Raw genomic sequence first — 19384 nt, forward strand, 5'->3', positions numbered from 1 at the left:
TTTGTCCAATCACATTGTAAATAGGAACATTGGCTATGTGAACAATCTACTTTTTTTTTTTGTTGTTGTTGTTGGTTATATTTGCATTAGTAATATGTCTAACTTTCGGCAGCAGCAACCTCTTTCTCCTCCTCTCTCTCTCCCCTCTCTCTCCCCCTCTCTATTTAGCTCTAGCTTTGCCGATATGGCCCGAAACAATACAACACGATGCTGTATTGTACTAAACACCAAGCAAGCTATATAGATCCCAATACTAGTACAGCCAATCTTGGGTTGAAACAAGTTAAATAGACTAAACGATTAAGTATTGCCACCCCTACTCGGGATGGGTACGAAGCCTAACTCACCGAATTTCCACACCTGATTTAAATTTATAATATTCTTATTTCTTTCTTGATAGGAATGTGGATGATGGAGATGTATTGCAAGCTTACATCTTCAGTTTCATGCCGATTCTAATAAGCGCAAACAAGGCTTGGTGAAGTTTGAAGCCTCTTGTATAAATACAAGTATTTTGGACATTAATGAATATAAAATTGCTCTATCATGTGTCAAGTTTACTCTAATTCAATGTTGTCCATTGGGAATATTGGAATTTTAATACTCATATGCTCGATGAATAAATGATTGATTGTTCTACTATAAAGGCGCAAGTGAGAATGGCAAGATAACACGCGCAAGTTTTCATGAGATGCAAATTATATTCCATGTAAATATAAATTGATGCACATTTTTTAGTACTCGATGCACCATGTACCTCTTCTCTAATACTGCATTTCACTAAAATTCAAAAAGATGAATTTTAAGAAGTATAATGGAATTGGATGCTCTCTCACATATTTAAGGGCATACTATGAGGATATGGCTCAAATTATCCATGCCTAGCACCGTATGATTTACCTATTCTCGAAAGGGTTAGCCAAACTGCTTACCATTCTAAAATCTATACCTTTCAAGGCCTAGTAGATTCCATTATTAAAAAATATTGATATAACCTAGAGAACCTCTCTTGTTGGAATGGCTTGGAAGTACTGGCACAGAAATCTAATGGGACTTTTATGAATAGTCAATAATTTTAAATATACAACACTATCAGAAACAATGTGCACGTGAATCCAATCATTTAAAAGTTTTAAATTTTATTTATAAATCAATTTTTTTCCAAAATATCAAGTTTATCTTGATAACCAGAACTATAACCATATCTATACCCTATGGCTAGGCCAAAACATAAACTCAGTAGTAATCAAAGTGCTACTACATAACCTCTATTGGTAGGATATCAAAATGCCAACGTATAAATCCTACTGGTAGGGTATCGAAGTGCCAACATACAACCTCTACTGGCAGGATATCAAAGTACCAATATATAACTCCTATTAGCAAGGTATCAACATACCAACATACAACCCCCACTAACAAGGTATCGAAATATAGTTTGCCTACGAGTCTAAATCTGTCTTGAATCAATACTCTTTTTTCTCAAAAATATATTTCATGTTCCAAATAAAAAAAATTATAAAACTATACGGCATCAAAATCAATCGAAAATAATCCATATAAAAGTCAATACTTCAATCATGAATCATTTAATATTCCAAATAAGGGCATATTCAATAACTAAAAATACTATACATCAATTTCATAAATCATGATTCCAAACAAAAATATTTAATAATTTAGTGATAAATCTAAGAGTAGCATTACTTACTTGCAAGCGAAACCAATTGATAGATCCAATTAATTCTGAAAATTTCTCTTAAAAACTAATATTCAAAAATTATATTTTTATCAAAATTTCACCACAATTATTTTTAAAAATTAAAAATTTAAATTTCAATATTCATATAGAGCTGGCCAAGCGGAAGTGCTTGACATCCTGGTCGGTCCAATCCAGGTCATCTAATTGATCATCTACAAATCAAGAATCATGCTAGGATACGAATAACACTATAGGAAGTATTGATGGTGCAATCTAGCAGTGCTTGGCCTGGCCGAGGGTGGGGTCTGGCACGTTACCTAGCGGTTAGGGGTCATTGAAGACATCATAGGTTATAGGAAAAGGATCCTCTGAGGTCCACCCTTCATTGACAGTAAAAGTAAAAGAGAGAGAAAAAGATAAGAGAAAAAGAAAAGAGAGAAAAATATGAGACTTTTCTTTTTTTTGCTTTCTTCTTTTTTTTTTTTTAATGTTTGCAAACTCTTCGTTAATCATGGCTATCATTACAGAAGAACAAAATCGTACCCTGCAGGATGTTGTCGATATGAATATTAATAGGCTTCTGGACTATGAGTTAGTGATAAGTGGTATGAGAGCTAGATCTATTATGTATAGTAACTTTTATTAGTCAAGTGGGCCTCTCACCAAGGTTACCAGGGTTGTTGAGGATCAAGTAATGTCGAGTAGGATCCAGATCATGGGTGCGCCCTTCGAATAAGAGCCAACCATCATGAGAGCATTTCGAAGTTGGGTGGGAGAGATTGGTATAGCGGCACACACACCGGCTAATAAAAGATATACCATTAAGTATTAATGATGGATTTTTTTAGTAATTATTATTTTTTTGGTAAATAATAATAATTATTAAAATTCATTGCTCGAGTATAGCAAAAATATACCTGCTAAATATTTTTATTTATTATAATTATTATGTTGTTATAATTGCTGGGAAACGGAGAGGAAAATCGGACCCGCGCATCGCACGGGTTGTGAAATTTGGGAAGCTCCAGAGAAATCGAGTCTCCGAGACCTGCCACGAAAGAGAAGAAGAGAAGAGGACGAGAGTTTTAGCCACAAAAAAAAAAAAAAGGAGGACGAGAGCATACAGAGAGAGGAGCAGTAGGAAATGGCGGAGGAAGACGTGAAGCTGGGATCGTCGAAGCCTATGATCGCGACGCAGGAGGAGATGGTGGAGGCCCGCGTGCCCATCCCCTACCGCGACCAGTGCGCTCACCTCCTCATGCCCCTCAACAGGTGCCGCGTCGCCGAGTTCTACCTCCCTTGGAAATGCGAATCCGAGCGCCACGCCTACGAGAAGTGCGAGTACGAGCTCGTCATGGAGCGCATGCTCCAGATGCAAAAGATCCGCGAGCTAGAAGAGAAGAAGAAGGGCGCCAAGCTCCAGGGCAAATCCCCCATCCCCCTCATCCCCTCCACCGCCAGTACCTGATAACATTCCCCCGTTCTTCTTCCCTCCTTTCTTCTGGTCAGTATCCGATTGAGCCAACCAGATTGATTCTCCCTTTCTTATTTCTTATATGATTGATGGAATTGATTGATTGATTGATTACTGACGGTTTTTTTTGATGGAATCTTCCCTCGTTTCTGATCTATCCCTCGTTTTGGAGTGCCAGCAATGTCAGATCTTCAAGAAAAATTGGAATTTTCTTGAGTCTTAGGTTTATGGGTTTCAGAGGGGATTTTTGTTTGCCTTGTCTTGAATCGTGGGTTTGTTTTAGATTTGTTGGTGAGGGTGTTTGTTGGAATGTGGCGTCTTAGAAAGGACGGTAAATTTGGTTCTTCTTGTTCTTGCTCCCGCGATGTATTGCTGCTTATGTTTGGTTTTTGGCGTGGATTCGTTACTTGATCTCCTTCTCAAGTTCATAGACCTTTTTTGCAGTCGACATAAGACTTTTGGAGTGATCAGCCTAGGATTAAGAAATTTATACTTAATTACAAAAGGAAAATTTTATTATGCTTTGAGAATGAATATATTTAAACTTCCTCGTTTCTCATCTTAAATACTCTTGTGCCTTTAAAATAATGGGGTCGGGTGAAGGGTGTAAGGTAAGAGGTGAATCAAGGTTGCAGTCTAGATAATGCATGGTTTTTTCATTTTTTTTCTTAGGCACAAGGCACATTTCTCAGGCAGGATATCTCACTTGTATTCTTGATGATCATGGATGAAAGTTTATGCATCACTATCGTGCAAAAGGGACAAACTTTTTCCTGCTTAGTCAACTATGTGAATCCTTTTTTGTTATTTATACATAGTAAGGACCTATCACTACTAGCCTTCCCAATTTCTTTTTGTAGCTTCCATCCTTGTTGTTATTGGTCCTTTTTGATGTGAATCTTGTATAAGTGAAGCTGTTGGAGTTGCACACCTACTACCACTGAGTACATGCAGATGCATGTGTTAATATGAGCAACTAGGTTATCTACAGTATTCTTTAGAGATATCTTAATTTTATAGCGATGTAAAGGTTATAAATGCTTTTTGTATTGGATGATCTCCTTTATGCTTTTTACAAAGGAAGAGAGAAAAAATGCATGTATTTTATGTAACTGGGAGTGCAGCTAGTAATCCCAAAGTGTGGAGTGGAGATGACACCTAGAAACTAATGGATACAACCTTCCTTTGTCCTTATACTAGTAGATAGGCCAATTGTTGGCTCTTCAAATAAAATTATTGGTACTAAGATAAAATGAGTTGGTTTAGGATGGAAGGGAGTGGTAAGATGTGGGTTGATAGAAACATGGGCTTGTGAGCAAAGAAAGCCTCAAATTATGGTTCTTTTACAACAAAATTTTGATGTATAGTAGCATATATGATAGGTGAACTTCCCGTGTTTATTCATTTGATCTATCACTACCCTAATTACATTAATATATGTAGGTATTGGACATGCTATAAGACAACTGTAAGTAACCAAGGACCACCTAACATAAAGTATGCCTAGATTTAGACTTCTTAACCAATTCCCATACTTAGGCAAAAAAATCCCATAAAAAACTTGACCAGTAGTTCAATGCTTATGATTTAAACTATTCAAGGTTGCTTAACTGCCTAGATAGCAACTCACTTAAAAGGCAGGTCCAAGCAAAATGTCTAAACAACTAGGTGGGTACCTAGATAAGAAGTCCATATAATTAATAAAATTAATATTTATTATTCGTTTGCTTTCATACAGAGAATTATAGAGAAGGCATACATAGGATTATAGAATGATGGGAGAAACAGGAAAAATGGAAAGATGATACGAGGTATGCTTTTGTATTTCCTGCATATGTTGCGACTCTCTTAACGACCTAAGTTGAACCCTAGGTTATTAGTTGGATACTTGAGATAAAAATCCTTAAAAATAAAATAAGTATGGCTTCATACCTAGAATTTTGATGTTGAATTAAAAACAAATGGAGGGGAAAAAGAAAAAAAGGTGAACTAAAAGTGAAATGTGACTTACAGCTAGCTGCTGCCCACATTTTTCCACCATGTTCAGAGGACAAGAAAAGAACTAAGTGGAAAGCTGGAGTGGAAAAGAAGAAGAGAAAAAAAAAGAATAAAAAGGGTGAAGGAGAGCAATAGATAAATAAAAAAGAGAGACAAAGGAATTTGACATGGTCTGTCACACCCTCTTCTCATCATCCATTTTTTCTTCTGCTCTCTAGCTATTGGCCTAATGCCCATATGTCTTCTCTATCCCCCTTTCTGTCATTTCCTTGTTGAAGACTCTTTATTCACTAGATTGAGAGGGGCAAAAGGGATGGCTAAAAAGAGGGATGAAGAATGTATCATCCATACTAATATGTAACGGAAACCTCCCGATTTCTGCTATATATTTAACGCACTTTCACATGAAGATCTAGCGTGATCAGAACTAACAACCTACTATCTTTGGTGGCACAATGGAAGATAAACTGCCATATCCAAGTAGTAATTCCTCTCTGACATGCATCATGTGTGTCAAAGATCTAGTTTGTTAATTATAGAGTGGTTTAAGGACACTTAGATCTTAGATAAAAAAACTATTTTAAGTGGTCGGATAAATGCAGGCTTTAGCACAGGGTGGTGAGATGATATAGTTAAAGTTAGTTTTGTTGCTTCTAGAATGTATTGACTATTATGCCTTTTAAAAAAAGAGTAGTGCAAAATTTTTCTGACATCCCTTGCACTCCTTTTTCTAGCTATCACTTCCCTCTTCCATGATGATGTGATTACAGGGGGCGTAGATAAATATGACCTGCCAATTCATCGGTTTCCCTCTCTTTCCCTCTCTCATTGCCTTACAAACTCATGAAACTAAGTGCAGATGCTACCTGGCAATTAGAATGATTGTTATGTCAATGCCAACATATTACAAGAGCAGCAATTTAAGGGGATGGTTTGGCTTGTGGCAAGTCCAGAATAAATACCAAGTCTATAATGGCCATATATTTGAAGTTGTTGATTGAGTCTATAGAAGAGACATGTTGTCTATTTCAAAATTTGCATACCATGCTTCAAACATTAAAAATTGATAACACTAATAATAAATTGTGGGACCTCGATATGTTTGACCTTATAATAGAGAATGAGTATGATCCAGGGTAAGTAAGCCAATGGAGAGTATAGAATGACCCTAAACTAAAGATTTAACAATTCTAAGAAAGTTTTAGCCAAGAATATGTTCCTAGAGATGGTATCAGAAACAAGTTATGCCATTTGTATGTGAGAAGAAATTGGATTGTGGACACATTTAAGTTCAAAGAGATTTTCTGTGATTCTCTAATGACACGACTTTGTATTTGGATAGGTAGCTTACTTTCTAATGGCATCTTTGGTAGTTTCTTTATAGAAGGGAAATAGCTAAATTCCTTAATGAGACCAAATATGTCATAAAACTCAGCACAAATAGAGTGATCTTCAACTTGAAAGAGTGAGAGTAGGACAAACATAATCCTTTGATGATAGAGGAAAAAATCTATTGATTGATGTGAGAGATCAATTTAGTTGATCAGGGTTGTCATGGTTTTAATTAAGATGCATTTTGTTATACATATATTCAAAGAACTTCTGTGAGAATAACGTATTTAGATGGAAGGCACTATGTTTTAAGAATGTGGATTATAAACCAATGCGGTGAATTTATAGAACATGAATCATTATTTTGAGCCAAAATGTGGAAATCCACCAAACTCGTTAAGCTCTATGAGAATTAGCAGGTTGGTGTTCCAGAGAATTGAACTCACTGCTAAAAACAAAGTACACCCTAATGCTCCCCAAATCCATGGAAAACATCGCAGTCAAATAGAAAAGAACTGCCCGTATGCCTTCAACCTGAATACTGAAAGCTAGTATGTAAGCTAAAAAAGAAAACACTCAAAGATCAATTTTAGTTGTCTTCATGCTTTGAATTATCTCGATGCTACATGTCATCCACTTCTCTAAGAAAAGTGGTCTATATTGTGGTTTAGAAAGATAAAAGTGGCACAAAATTGGTGGGGGAGGAGAAAATGTTGGATTGATGATTGTCCACTGAATTGATACATCATCTTTATTTGCTTCCTTGGGATCTCTACCATCAAGGGATTTGTATGATCTGTTTGTTTGTCTGTAGGGGTGTAAATACACCGAACTTGATTGAGCCTGGGTCTTGGGCGCAAATCAATTTTGGGCTAGATCAAGGTTGATTTGTTCCAACTCTTTCGAGCTCAACTCAAGGTTAATGATGTAGGACAACTTAAGGGGATGGTCTCCTTATGTGTAGATGGGCCTAAGGGTTGGGTGAAATTGGGGAACAGGTAATTTGTTGTCTTGCTGCCATATCACAGAAAACGAAGCAGAAGTGAAAAATCTAAGAAGATTGAAGGGAACAAGGAAGTTTTCTTGGTCATTCCTTGGGTTTATATAATGTTTCGTGTTAGAAAGAGCTTTCTTAGGGTTTTAGGGTTAAAGTGGAAGAGTTGGTATTGACCTATAATCTAATTCGAGGGTATGGTTCAAATTGTAATAGACAAGAGAGAGGAATAGATGAAGAAAGGGAGGAAGACAAAGGGAAAGAGAGAAGAGAGGGAGGGGGAGAGAGAGAGAGAGGAAAAGAAGGCACTAAAGAGGAGAGAGAAGAGAGAAACAACTTTGTTTCTCACAATACAACTCATAATTCAAGTCTATCTTTGGCTTTCCCTTATCACACACATATATATAGCCTACCTTAAATTAAAGACCAAGCAACCAATAAAATAAAAGAAATAACTTGGAGACCAAGTTATTTGTGTGCTAGGTAACTTGATAGCCAAGTGACTCAAAAAGTCTAACTTGGTGGCCGAGTAACTTAACGTCTAAGTTACTTAATAGCCATGACTCTAATAAAATATTGAACAAATACACACCTAATTGCATAAGGACTTGAATCATCATGATAAAATTGTGCCTCATGATCCTAGCCTTTGATTTTACCACTTAATTTCAAACTGAGCTGAACATGAGCTTAATTGATTAGTTTGATGATCCTAAATCGGGCTATAGAAGTAGCCGAAGCACAGGTTATGGTGGAAACCAGCGATAGTGGGGGTGGCCGGATGTTGGAGGATTAGAATTTAGAGTAGAGAGGGGGAGCATCGAGAGGATAGATTAGAGAGAAGAGAAGGGGAGATAAGGAGCTTGGTGGAGCTAGTAGTGGTGGTGGAAGCCAACAGAGGTGTTAGTTGGTGCTTGTGTGAGGTTAGGGTTTTAGAGAAGAGAGAGAGAGAGTGGAAAGAAGATCAAGGGGAAGAAATGGGAGGTCATGGAAGCCAATGACATCATTAGTGGCCGGAGAGGGCTCTAACATTGGTGGTATTATTATGGAAGAAAAGGGAAGTACGGGCCCTTTAGGGTCATGCAAGAAGAAGAAGTTGGTGTTGTGTGGTCTTGGGCGAAACAAGTGACCAAAGAGGGGAGGTCAGGCCTATCTTAGTGAACCAAACTCTAGTCATGTTACCATTATACCTAAGATCCAACTATCCATTGTCAATATATATATATATATAAATAATATAATATAATATATAATATGATTTGAGCCTATCTAGCCAAGCTTGATCAAGCTGGGTTGCTTTTTGGTTCAACCCAAAATTAATTTCAAGCCTATATCTGTGGTCCAAGATGTATTCCTTTAGTTTTGAATCGAGCATGTACCAAGCTCAAGACGTGCTGAGACGAACCAAGTTCAAGTAGCTTAGTTCATTGGACAACCTTGTTTGTCTATTTATGTATCATCTGTTTGTCGGGTCGGTTGATTGGTCAGTCTATTTGCCTTGTCCACCTACTTACTTGCCTGACTGAATCGAGATTGAGTAATTGGGTTCATTTGACAACCCTGTCTGTCTGGCTTGTTGGCCATCTGTCTATATACCTACCTATGCAGAGAGAGTTGGACTATGCAATAAAATATTAAATTTTTGGCAAAAGATTTAATTATTCAAAACTAATTGATGGATAGTGCAAATTGAGGATCAATTAAGCGGAGCTGAGCATGAACCAAGCTCAAGTAGCTTAGTTCGATGGGCAACCTTATTTGAATTTTTGTTTATCTATCCGTCTATTCATTTAATTTTATGGCGGTCAATTGATTAGTCTATCTGCCTACTCACTTGCCTACATGCCTGCCTAAACGAGGCTTGAGCAAATAGGTTCATTTGACAACCCTGTTTGTTTGGCTTGCTAGCTGTCTATTGGTCTGTCTGCCTATAGTGAGTTTGCCTACATTGTAAAATATTAAGTTTTTGGCAAAAGATTTAACTATTCAAAACTAATGATGGGCCATCCAAATTGAAAATGTCTACAACCCAAAAATCATGTGTTTTTGTGGTCTTTAATCCGTGCATCAAATTGGTGCAAACAAAATGAACTGTTTTAATAGCATGATGCTATGTTTGGTTCTAATTTAATCATTGAAACCTATGAATTCAAATCTAAGTATGTTTTAAGATGTATATCGTGATTAATGATGTGGATCTTCATTCTATTTGCCCTACTATGTATTTTAGTGGACTACAATTTATGTTACATTTTTGTACCATTTTGATGTGTAGGCTAGAGATCTTAAAAACTTATAATTTTTTGGTTCACACCCATTCTTGAAAGTGTATCCATCATTGTTTTTGGAATTGTTAAGTTTTTTATCAATGATTTAATGTTTAGCATATAGTTTGACTCCTAGAAAAACAAAACATAAAAAGAAAAAAAACTTTGTATAATAGTTAAAATGGAAAAAAAAAGCTTTTTTATTGCTCTTGAAACATCAAAACCAGCTTCAGAATATCATCACCCTATTTCTTGAAGACAGAATGAGTGCAGGTGCTTGCTTGAGACAAATGTGTCCCCTAGGTAGCTAGGTGCTTGCTTGCCTAGGTGTCAGACTTGGTACTTTGGTAGCTGTCCATTCTAAAGCCCAAGAAATTTTCAAGTGTTGGGGCAGTTGTACTGTCTTGGAGGCTGCCTTTGATAATCTTAGAGATATCCAGAAAAATCAAAGTAATCCTAGTCAGTGGATATGTTTTTTAAAAAACATCACCTCCTTAATTGTAGCACCATCACTATCCTAATTACTACAAGTATTTGGAAAAAAACATCAATCCACCCTTGCTTTGTGTTCATCATCAATACTCAATGGCCGATTATCCATTCAAGTTATGCCATTCCCCTTATTCTTGACTGTTCAACACAAATCTAAGGCATTCCTCTATTTGTTGTTGACTAGTCAAATAAAATACATCATACTTTTATCAATTATGCTTGACTTTTGTAGGCCTTAAGTTCTGTAAGGAAGGTACAATTGCAAACCATGGCTTTGTTGAGACATTCTTAAACTGCTTTTGGTTACCAAATGCCATTAGTCTATCTCATGCTAGTGTCAACTAAACTGCCAAGATACATACAACAGAGTGATGAATATCTTCAAATATCAGTCTAATTGTGGCCTAAATTTTTATTGCTTTTCTGCAAAACTACACTCATCACAATTGCAATTTTGATGCTAGGGTTTTAGAGTAGTAAATTTGTATTTGTATGTGTTTTTAGTGGTTATCAAAACAATGGCCTATTCATGAGGAGTCATTATAGATGATGTACTCAAGAATCAAAAATAGGTCCATATATTTTAGTTTATGAAGATCAAGCTGTTTAACAAAGACTGGGAAATTATGATTCAATTGATGTATCTTCATGGATCCTTGACTGTCTGTTGGTATGTTTTCGGATCATTCTGTTCTAACGTGTGCAAAGTGTTGGCTCAATGCAAAACTGTATGGTATGAGAGATGCTAACTATCAAACTATATATATATATATATATATATATATATATATATATATATATATATATATATATATATATGTAATATTCTTAAAACCTAGGTAGGTTTTGCACAGAAAAAGATATTTTATAATATGGAAATGCTAGCTCTTAAATAATCTTCCTAGTTAAATAAATGATATCTCTTATATCTAAACAAGTTAAAGTAAATGTTGTTTATATCTTTAAGTGGTACAAATTATATCAAAATATTTCAGTCATGATCCATGCAGCCACAATCATGGTAAAAACTCATTATCGACAGGAGTTGGTTAGATCTAAAGAAAACATAAAATAGCAGTAAATAATAAAGGAAATGGTTAAGATAGAGAAGAAAGGAAAAGATCTTAGGTCCATTTCAACAAGAAGGCTTGCCAATCAATTATCGAACTCCTCTAAGTTTATTTTCTCCCTTAAATAGATTTAGTAAGAATGAAGAAAGCAATTTTATGTAATGGAAGAATTTAGAAGGATTTGTTTCCTGAGTTTGTGTGATAAAAAGATCTGTACATAAGTTTTGAACGAATCCAAAATGGTATTGATGCCAGAATGTAGTTGAGTTCTTTTGTGGTTATTTCCCAGATTCAAATAGTGAGGAATGTCTGAGAACATATATTTGATGAATTCAGTATGTTGTTTGAGGTTTTTTTGGGACTAGGACAAGTTGGTGAGAGGGGTATTTAGAGGGGGATTATGCCTAACCTATGATGTCTCAAAACTTGGCAAATCTCCCTTCTAATTTTTACATGTGGAAATTGGCCAATAGGTGATTGCTAACTAAGAATGAGAATGTTTTTAGTCATTCCAACTGTTGGGTGGATAAAGTTGTTTACTCGGGAGGATTTGGTAATTCATATGCTGTCATATCTTCATTCTAGAGAGGGTTGGAAGGTGAGAGGGGGAGGGAAGGGCCACATTTGATGTTATTTGTTTTGGAGAAGGGATGCTTATGTTTGCTAAAATGGATTCTTAGAAACAAGGGACAAGATTGCAAGAAAAGTGTAGCAACTTACACGGACCATGGCGCTCTTACCCTCTGGGGTTCCTTGGTTCTTCCTCTCTGTGTGTATATGTATAGAAAACATAAATCATGTGTTCATTTTTTCTAAAATTTTACATAGTTTTAGGTATTGATCTCCAAATCAAGGTTGGCTGTATTGATACTTGGATCCGTATCAGTTGCTTGGTAATATGGAATCGTGGTGTGTCGTTCTAGGCTATACCGACAAGGAGAGAGCTGGCAAGGGAGAGGGAGAGGAAGAGAGAGAGAGAGAGTGGGAGGGAGTGAGAGGGAAAGGGAGGAGGGAGGGTGAGAGTGAGGGAGAGGGAGGGAGAGGGCTTAAAAGCCCTCATCTCCTCTGTTAGCTACAAGAGATCGCTTCTGTTTCGTAATGAAATCGGGGCGGAGCCCTATTTTTTTTTTTGTGCAAACTCTTAAGTTTGCTGACTTAAGAATTTGCAAAAGAACATGTAGGGATTTACCCCTATTTCGTTTCAAAATAGGAATGACCCCCTGCGGCCTGCAGAGGAGATGAGGGCTTTCGAGGCATCTCTCTCTCCTCTTGGCCTCTCTCTCTCCCCCCTCTCTCCCTCTCTATCCCTCCCTCCCTCCTTCTCTCTCCTCCTCCCTCTCTCCATCCCTCACCAGATTTCCTGAACTATAGGTGGAACTGTGCCGATTTGCCCTCAGTTCGGTTTGGTATACCCTGAATCGGATGATTCAGGGTGGTACGGCGAACTTGCTCCAAATTAGTTTTTGTTTATGTATTCAATCTCTCTTTCGCTCTTAGTCTGCTCTCTCTCTTGCTCTCTTGGTCTCGCTTTCCCTCTAACTTTCTCTCTTTGTTCATAATCCAGTTTGCATACAAGCTTCTTTTTTCTAAAGGAAACCAAGGTGTACTTTTCTTGACTTTTCTTTTCTTTTCTTTTCCCTTTATCTCTCTCTCTCTCACTCTCTCTTGCTCTCTACACTTTAATGCATATTCATGGCTTGTGTTAACTTATTGATTGCTTAATATTTATTACTAAACTAACCATGATTGAGAAGCTTTACACCATCTTTTTTGAATCACCTATGAAACATTCACTTCCATAGATTTCACTCAAGAGCTAGATCCTTAGCTAATGCACAACTTTACCCAGAATTGGTTATGTTTCCCTTGTTTTACTACTTTTTCCATACAAAAGAAGCCCTCATTGGTTTTCGTTGCTTATGATTGTAACATCTAAATCTATTTTCCATCACTCTTTCCTCGTTTTCTAAACCCAGTGTTGCTTTAATGTTTCACTTGCACGCATGCACATTGACATTCTAGCATTTGCTAGACTAATGCTTGTGGATTGACTGGAGCTGTATTTAGTCATCACAAGTTAAGCGCAAGCAAATAATATGCGAAGTAAGGATTCTATAAACCCCATAAAGGCACATATTTGATTTGTCAATAGCAACTTCAATAATAGATTACACTAGTTGATGTAATTCAAGAATGTGTGGGGGAAAAGATATCTAGATAATTAGGTCAATCATGACCATTTTAGAAATAATTGGATTCTTTAATTTATGAGAAAAAACTCAAAGTGATCTCCTATTTTACTCTATAATGTTGCCATTATAGTGTTAAAAATAGGATTCTTTAATTTGTCAGCTCTTCCTTATTATGATCATGTTTCTGCGCTTTGTGAGTCTTTTTTTGCCTACTTCACCTCTTGGTCTTAATCTAATCCACTAATGTCTTAACTTTCCCCAACCCTACCTTTTTTTGCCTTACCTATTTTCACTTGGTTGTCACCTTGCCACAATGTTTCTGGTTGTTGGCTTGCTAGTATTGTTGAGTAAGTCTCGGTCCATACCATGCATCTCCTTTGACTCCTTTAAAACTCTACTCCCCCACCATCTTCTCTATCCTTTATCCATGGCTTGACCCCTTCTCGTGCTTTAAGCCCTCTTGCAAAGTCCCACTATCCACACATCCACCTTCCCCTCACCTTAATCTCACTTGCCCCGTTTCTCTCACACTTTTATACCATATCCAAGTCTACAAGAAGACAAAGCATGGAAAGGACAGATCATGTAAAAAATCCTATCCTCCTTACAACAAGAAGCAGGTAAAACTGACATATCCACATCCAGAATCATGTTACAAACCTGAAACTTCACCTACTTCATGAATTCTTAGGAGAAATTCAAGTCCATAAGACTCGAGAGATCTTAATAATCCATAGCATACAAAAAAAGCTTCTAAGACTCTCCCTTATATTCTTTAACATTATATATGTGTATAAGTTCTAGCATTATTGTTGATTCTTAAAAGACTCGATTTGGGTTAGCTCGTTGTTTCAGCCTAAGCTCCTTTGGATATTTTACATTATCATCACTTCATCAGCATGTCCGCATTCATAGATAGAGTTGTGATTAGTTACTTTGAATATTTAAGGAAGTCTAGACACGGAATGTCATGGATGATTTTAGAATCAAAAAGTTAATATGAAATAAGTAAGATATTCTTTTTATGAACTTCTTACCCTAATCTTAGCAATCCACTAAATACAACTAAAGAAGACATTAAATTTGCTTTACTCACAGAACAATCAAAGTTAGGGTTCTCTATGTGGCCCCCTGTAAAGAGATATCTAGATTGATTGAAGTACCACATTTTGGCATCTCCCTGGCATGATACATACTCTTGCAGTTCTGTGCCATTGATTTGCATGTAGTGGCACTATAGGATGCCAAGTATTAGTGTTCAGCTAGTATTCTGTTAGGTCAACTTGCTGGTATGGTACATATTGTGCAATACCAAGTGACACTTAAATTAATCTAGATGACCCAACAGTTCTGTCAACTCTAAGGAAACACAATAAAAATGAAATAAGGCACCTTAAAACTATCATAGTCAAGTAAGATCTTGAAACATTAAAAAAAAAAACGTCAAATTAGATTTAAAATTATTAAAAAAATGGAAAATGATTGATGATCAATTAATTGAACTTGAAAAACTAAAAAAAAAAACAAAAAATTGGGTGTGCTGATATAGAACCAGCATGCCCAAGCATACCGTGTGTTAGTACGATATTATTTTGGTTTCGTACCAACCTGTCCGCTGACCGGTATGGGCATCAGTACCGGTTCGGCGGATCTTGGTTAGGACAATCATAAAACATAAAGTTTTCTTGGTTGTTTCTATAGGATATCATCCGATGAATTAGATAATTTGGCTTCCATGCCTTGTTTGGCAATAGGACTATGCTTAAGATGGATTCTCAGTTCATAGGCTATACTAGAAGAGTCTTTGTAAATGATTATTTCACTATGAGTGCTCATGCCAGGTAGTGGCAGAATCTTGATATACCTAGAAGTATATCAGAATTTAATGTAACTGTTTTCGTTTTGATAATTGGGAGGAATTTGATAAGCAAAGTACTCATGCATATAAGAATGGAATGGGGCAGTTTGAGCATGCTGTTTCATACAAAAAATTTATTCTGGCTGCATATTATATATTAAGATAAATTGTTTGAACATTTATCTGAAAGCTAGCGTGCATTTGATGAGATTAAGGGAAACATATCTTCTACTCATTTGCATGTTGGCCAATCAGATTGGAGAAGAGGCAGGGTGTGTGTGTGTGTTTGGGGGGGGGGTGGGTGGGGATGAAAACATTTGGTTAAAGCAGGTATCTCATTGCTTGGCAGTGTAGGAATTTATAAATTTGCATTGAATTATCATGAAATGGGCCTTTTCAGCACTCTGCTAGTGAACATTGCTCTCAGAATCTTGACTCCAAACTAAATGGTCCTTAGTGATCTGGAAGTCATCCTTGGATTGGCATCAGATATGATCATATGATCTAGATCCATAAAATGGGAAAAGCAATCCCTTGGATAATAAGATTTAACTTCAATATGCTTATTCCCATATATGGAGGGTTCATCTTTTTTTAATTTTCCTATAGATTGTAGAATTACTTGTTTATCACTATTAAGCCTTGAGCACATAAGATTAGCAAGCCAGTGTCAGCGAATTTAGTTTTTAAAAACTAAATGAAAGGGTTTTGTGGAGTTTGTGGAAACAAGAGTTGCTTTTGCATTCTTGCAACTAATTGTTAAAACCTTACTCCTTTTTTCACAAACAAATTCCACCTTAAAGGTAATTGAATTGAGATAATTGGAGTGGCAGTATATAATAGATATCTTGAGTAGTTGGAGATGATGTTTGCTTCATCAGCAGTACCATATATGAGTTTATGATAGTACAAGAGCTAGACTTCTTATATTTATGTTTGATGGCTTCTTCTTCTTGATTTATCTGCTTTACACTTGACTCATTTTTCAATATTCTTATTTCTTTCATAATCTAAAATACTTTGAAATAAATATAAAATTCTTAAGATCTGCGATTTAATCAATGATCTGAAACAATCTAACCCCTACTACGATTTATGAGGCAAAACCAGATCCACATGATCCTTCCTGTGGAAACAATCAATCAGGTTAATTAAATTTTTCGCTTCCACATTGTTTGACCCTTAATAGCTGAAATCTTATATCTAGGGGCAATACATCTGATTCGGAATCCTCTTAGAATTTCAAACTTGTACCCGCTTCCTAAGTGCTTTCTTACTATGAGAGTTTTTAAAATATCTGCTTCCCCGCACCCCCATCTACTGCCGCACACTCGATCCTAGTTCTGGCAACCAAGGTTTGGATAAGATTTGGTGAGCATGTCTGTATGGCGATGGTTGACATGCCTGTTTAGCATGAAAGTAGTAGGACATACTTGTCTAAATAGGAGTGCAGATGGGTAGCGAAATCTTCCGTAAAGAGAAATGATAGAAGAAAAACCATCCGATTGATAGAACGTAGCTTAGGTTTGTTTTGAATTCTCAACAGAGCCAACCAAATTTTCACAACGATCTAATGATTGAGGTGATGGTAGTGATGATTTGATGTAGTGACATCAAAATCACCGTTTATCCACTTGAAGATTCTCTAGTGTATGAAATAAATTTATTTTGTGGTTTCTTTTTTGTTTTAATTTTTTTCTTATTATCTACCTCTAATGTTGCCACAAAAAATATTCTTGTAGAAAACGAACTGATCATTTTGGTTGTTGACAGATATTCCTGCATATATGTGATAGTAGATATATGGTTGTAAGCCAACCTATATAACTATTACAGATTTCTTATCCCATGTCATGTTGTCTGAATTTTCTAATATGTTTTTTGGAGTACCATTGATTCTTATGTGAAACTATGTGCAGATATTTAGCAATTCTCTGATAAGATAGCAATAATCTTCTTATGGCTTGATGCATTTATTTCATTCTTGAAGTTTTTGTCATTGATTGTTGCCAATTGCAACTCTCGATGATCTTGATTTTATTAAAATAGTATGTCTATGGAATTTGTTGGTTGCTCCATCGTAACCTGGATGTCACATGTTCGGAAAATGGAAATAGTCTCTTTGCGCGTGGGGGTAAAATTACATACATCCGACCCTTCCAAAAGCCCTAGTGATGGGAGTTTTATGCATTGGGACTAGACCTGTTTATGTACCAGGCTCAGGACAGGCTTGAGTTGGCTTTGTCCAAAGGTGAACACAATATACTTAAGTTCGTTCTCTGCTAGGCCCGGCCTAGCCTTCAGGCCTACCTTTAGGTCCTAGTGTAGCCCTTGAACTTTGGACCAGGATGTGTCCTTTTTTTATTTTTTTTAAAAGTTACTAAAAATATTTTAAAACATTTTAATAAAATACAAAATATGAATAATTTATAATACTGCCAATCTACAATATCTCTATTATCCAATAAGTTTACATATCAACAACGATTAAGTCTTACAAGTACATCAAAAATAAAAAAATAGCCACAAATTGTCAGTTAAGTCAACAAATGCATCAGACATAAACAAATGACACTATTAAATAGAAAAATTTGGGACTAGGTCGAGCTCAAGCAGGGCTTTAATCCACAAGCCCAAGCTTGGCCTATTTATTGGATGGACTTATTTTTCAGGCCCAGCTCGGCCCACTTGGCCTATAACCTTGGGCCCAAGCTTGCCCAAAATGCTTTGATCCCGAGCAGGCCAGGCAGGTCGTCTAGCCCATCATGAACAGGTCTAGTTGGGGCACCCTTTTTAATATGCCAACGGACTTTGATGCTATACAGATGAATTAACAAAAGTTTGAAGTGAACAAGGCGACAAATGTTATTTCTTATAGCCTGGAAATATTTCACTCTGTTGGAACTAGCATACTTTTGAAAGTAGTTGTGTTTTTGCGTACATGAGAAATGGTCTAAATATTAAATTTCACCTGTATTGTTCAGTTGCTATGCTCATGATTTTCAAGAAACGGGGAGAGAGTGGTAGAACAAAAATTAGCTACCCCCCTCCTCTCCCACATAGAAACATGGGACAATAAAATCACACCCTCTTTATATCTTGATATGTGCTTGTTTTCTTGCATATATTCTAGTTCGTGGGTTCCACCGAGTTACTCACTGAAAAGGGCACACAAATGAAGTTGCTTTTCTAGTCTGGCTTCAGGTGCCCCTCCCCGGGAGATCTCTTCATAAAATGGATAAACTACACTTTCATGCTTTGTTATATTTTGCCTTGGGGCATGTGTTACCATTTTGGGTTAAAATAATAAATTTTCCTTTATTTATGAGTTCAGCAAGGTCTTTTTTTTAATTGGAATTCTAGATTCTATTTAAACCTTACTCTCTGCACATCATATGCGTTATAGATTTATTTGTGAGACCTTTTCTGTTCAACAGGGAAGTGGGGATTGCATAGCTGGGAGAAAGGCACCTTTTGATGTTCTGTGACACAGTATCCATGGACTAAAATTCAGTTTGTTTCATCAGGACTGCCATTTGGAATCAGATAAAACCTGACTTATGTTATTTGCTTTTCAATTTTATCCTTGTGCATCTAATGCTCCAGCTATTGAAATAAGAAAACTATTTGTCTACAAGCGTGTTCCTGACGTTACAAAGATCATGGAATTGGATGCTTTGTGTCACTATGCCCCAACCCAGCTTCTTATTTTCACTTGGTGCAGCCAGCCATCTGTCCATACGGAGCCATGCAATCGATGGCTCTGACAAATGGTTTCGACCTAAAGTCATAGTATGTTGATGACTTTAGAGGGAGGTAAATGATCTCTGGATGTTTCTCTTCATGCAGTTAACTAATCTATTTTAACTCTTTACGCTGCTCCCAGCCGTATTGCCATTTAAAAGCTCTATGATCAGTACTTGGGGCCTTGGACCAGGCAATAAAGTCTCCAATGTGGACCTGTTCTGTGGTCCTTTGCTTGTGGATTTCTCCTCGGCCCAAAGT

The 19384-nt window shown here is 36.6% G+C and overlaps 1 protein-coding gene across 1 annotated transcript; it reads left to right on the forward strand.

Moving 5' to 3' along the window:
* Positions 1–2703: 2703 nt before the first annotated feature.
* Positions 2704–19016, forward strand: LOC103718147 (NADH-ubiquinone oxidoreductase B18 subunit). Its single transcript, XM_088717592.1, has 2 exons — positions 2704–3206; positions 18817–19016. The coding sequence occupies exon 1, from the start codon at positions 2847–2849 to the stop codon at positions 3168–3170; it is 324 nt and encodes a 107-aa protein (XP_088573718.1). The 5' UTR covers positions 2704–2846; the 3' UTR covers positions 3171–3206; positions 18817–19016.
* The last annotated feature ends 368 nt before the right edge of the window (positions 19017–19384 follow it).

Source organism: Phoenix dactylifera, chromosome 3, assembly GCF_051530095.1.
Source record: "Phoenix dactylifera cultivar Ajwa chromosome 3, Ajwa_hap1_PhDact_Kaust_v1.1, whole genome shotgun sequence".
Taxonomy (NCBI): domain Eukaryota; kingdom Viridiplantae; phylum Streptophyta; class Magnoliopsida; order Arecales; family Arecaceae; genus Phoenix; species Phoenix dactylifera.

Coding starts and splice junctions, on each gene's coding strand:
- LOC103718147 (XM_088717592.1), top strand. CDS start 2,847: ATGGCGGAGGAAGACGTGAAGCTGGGATCGTCGAAGCCTATGATCGCG.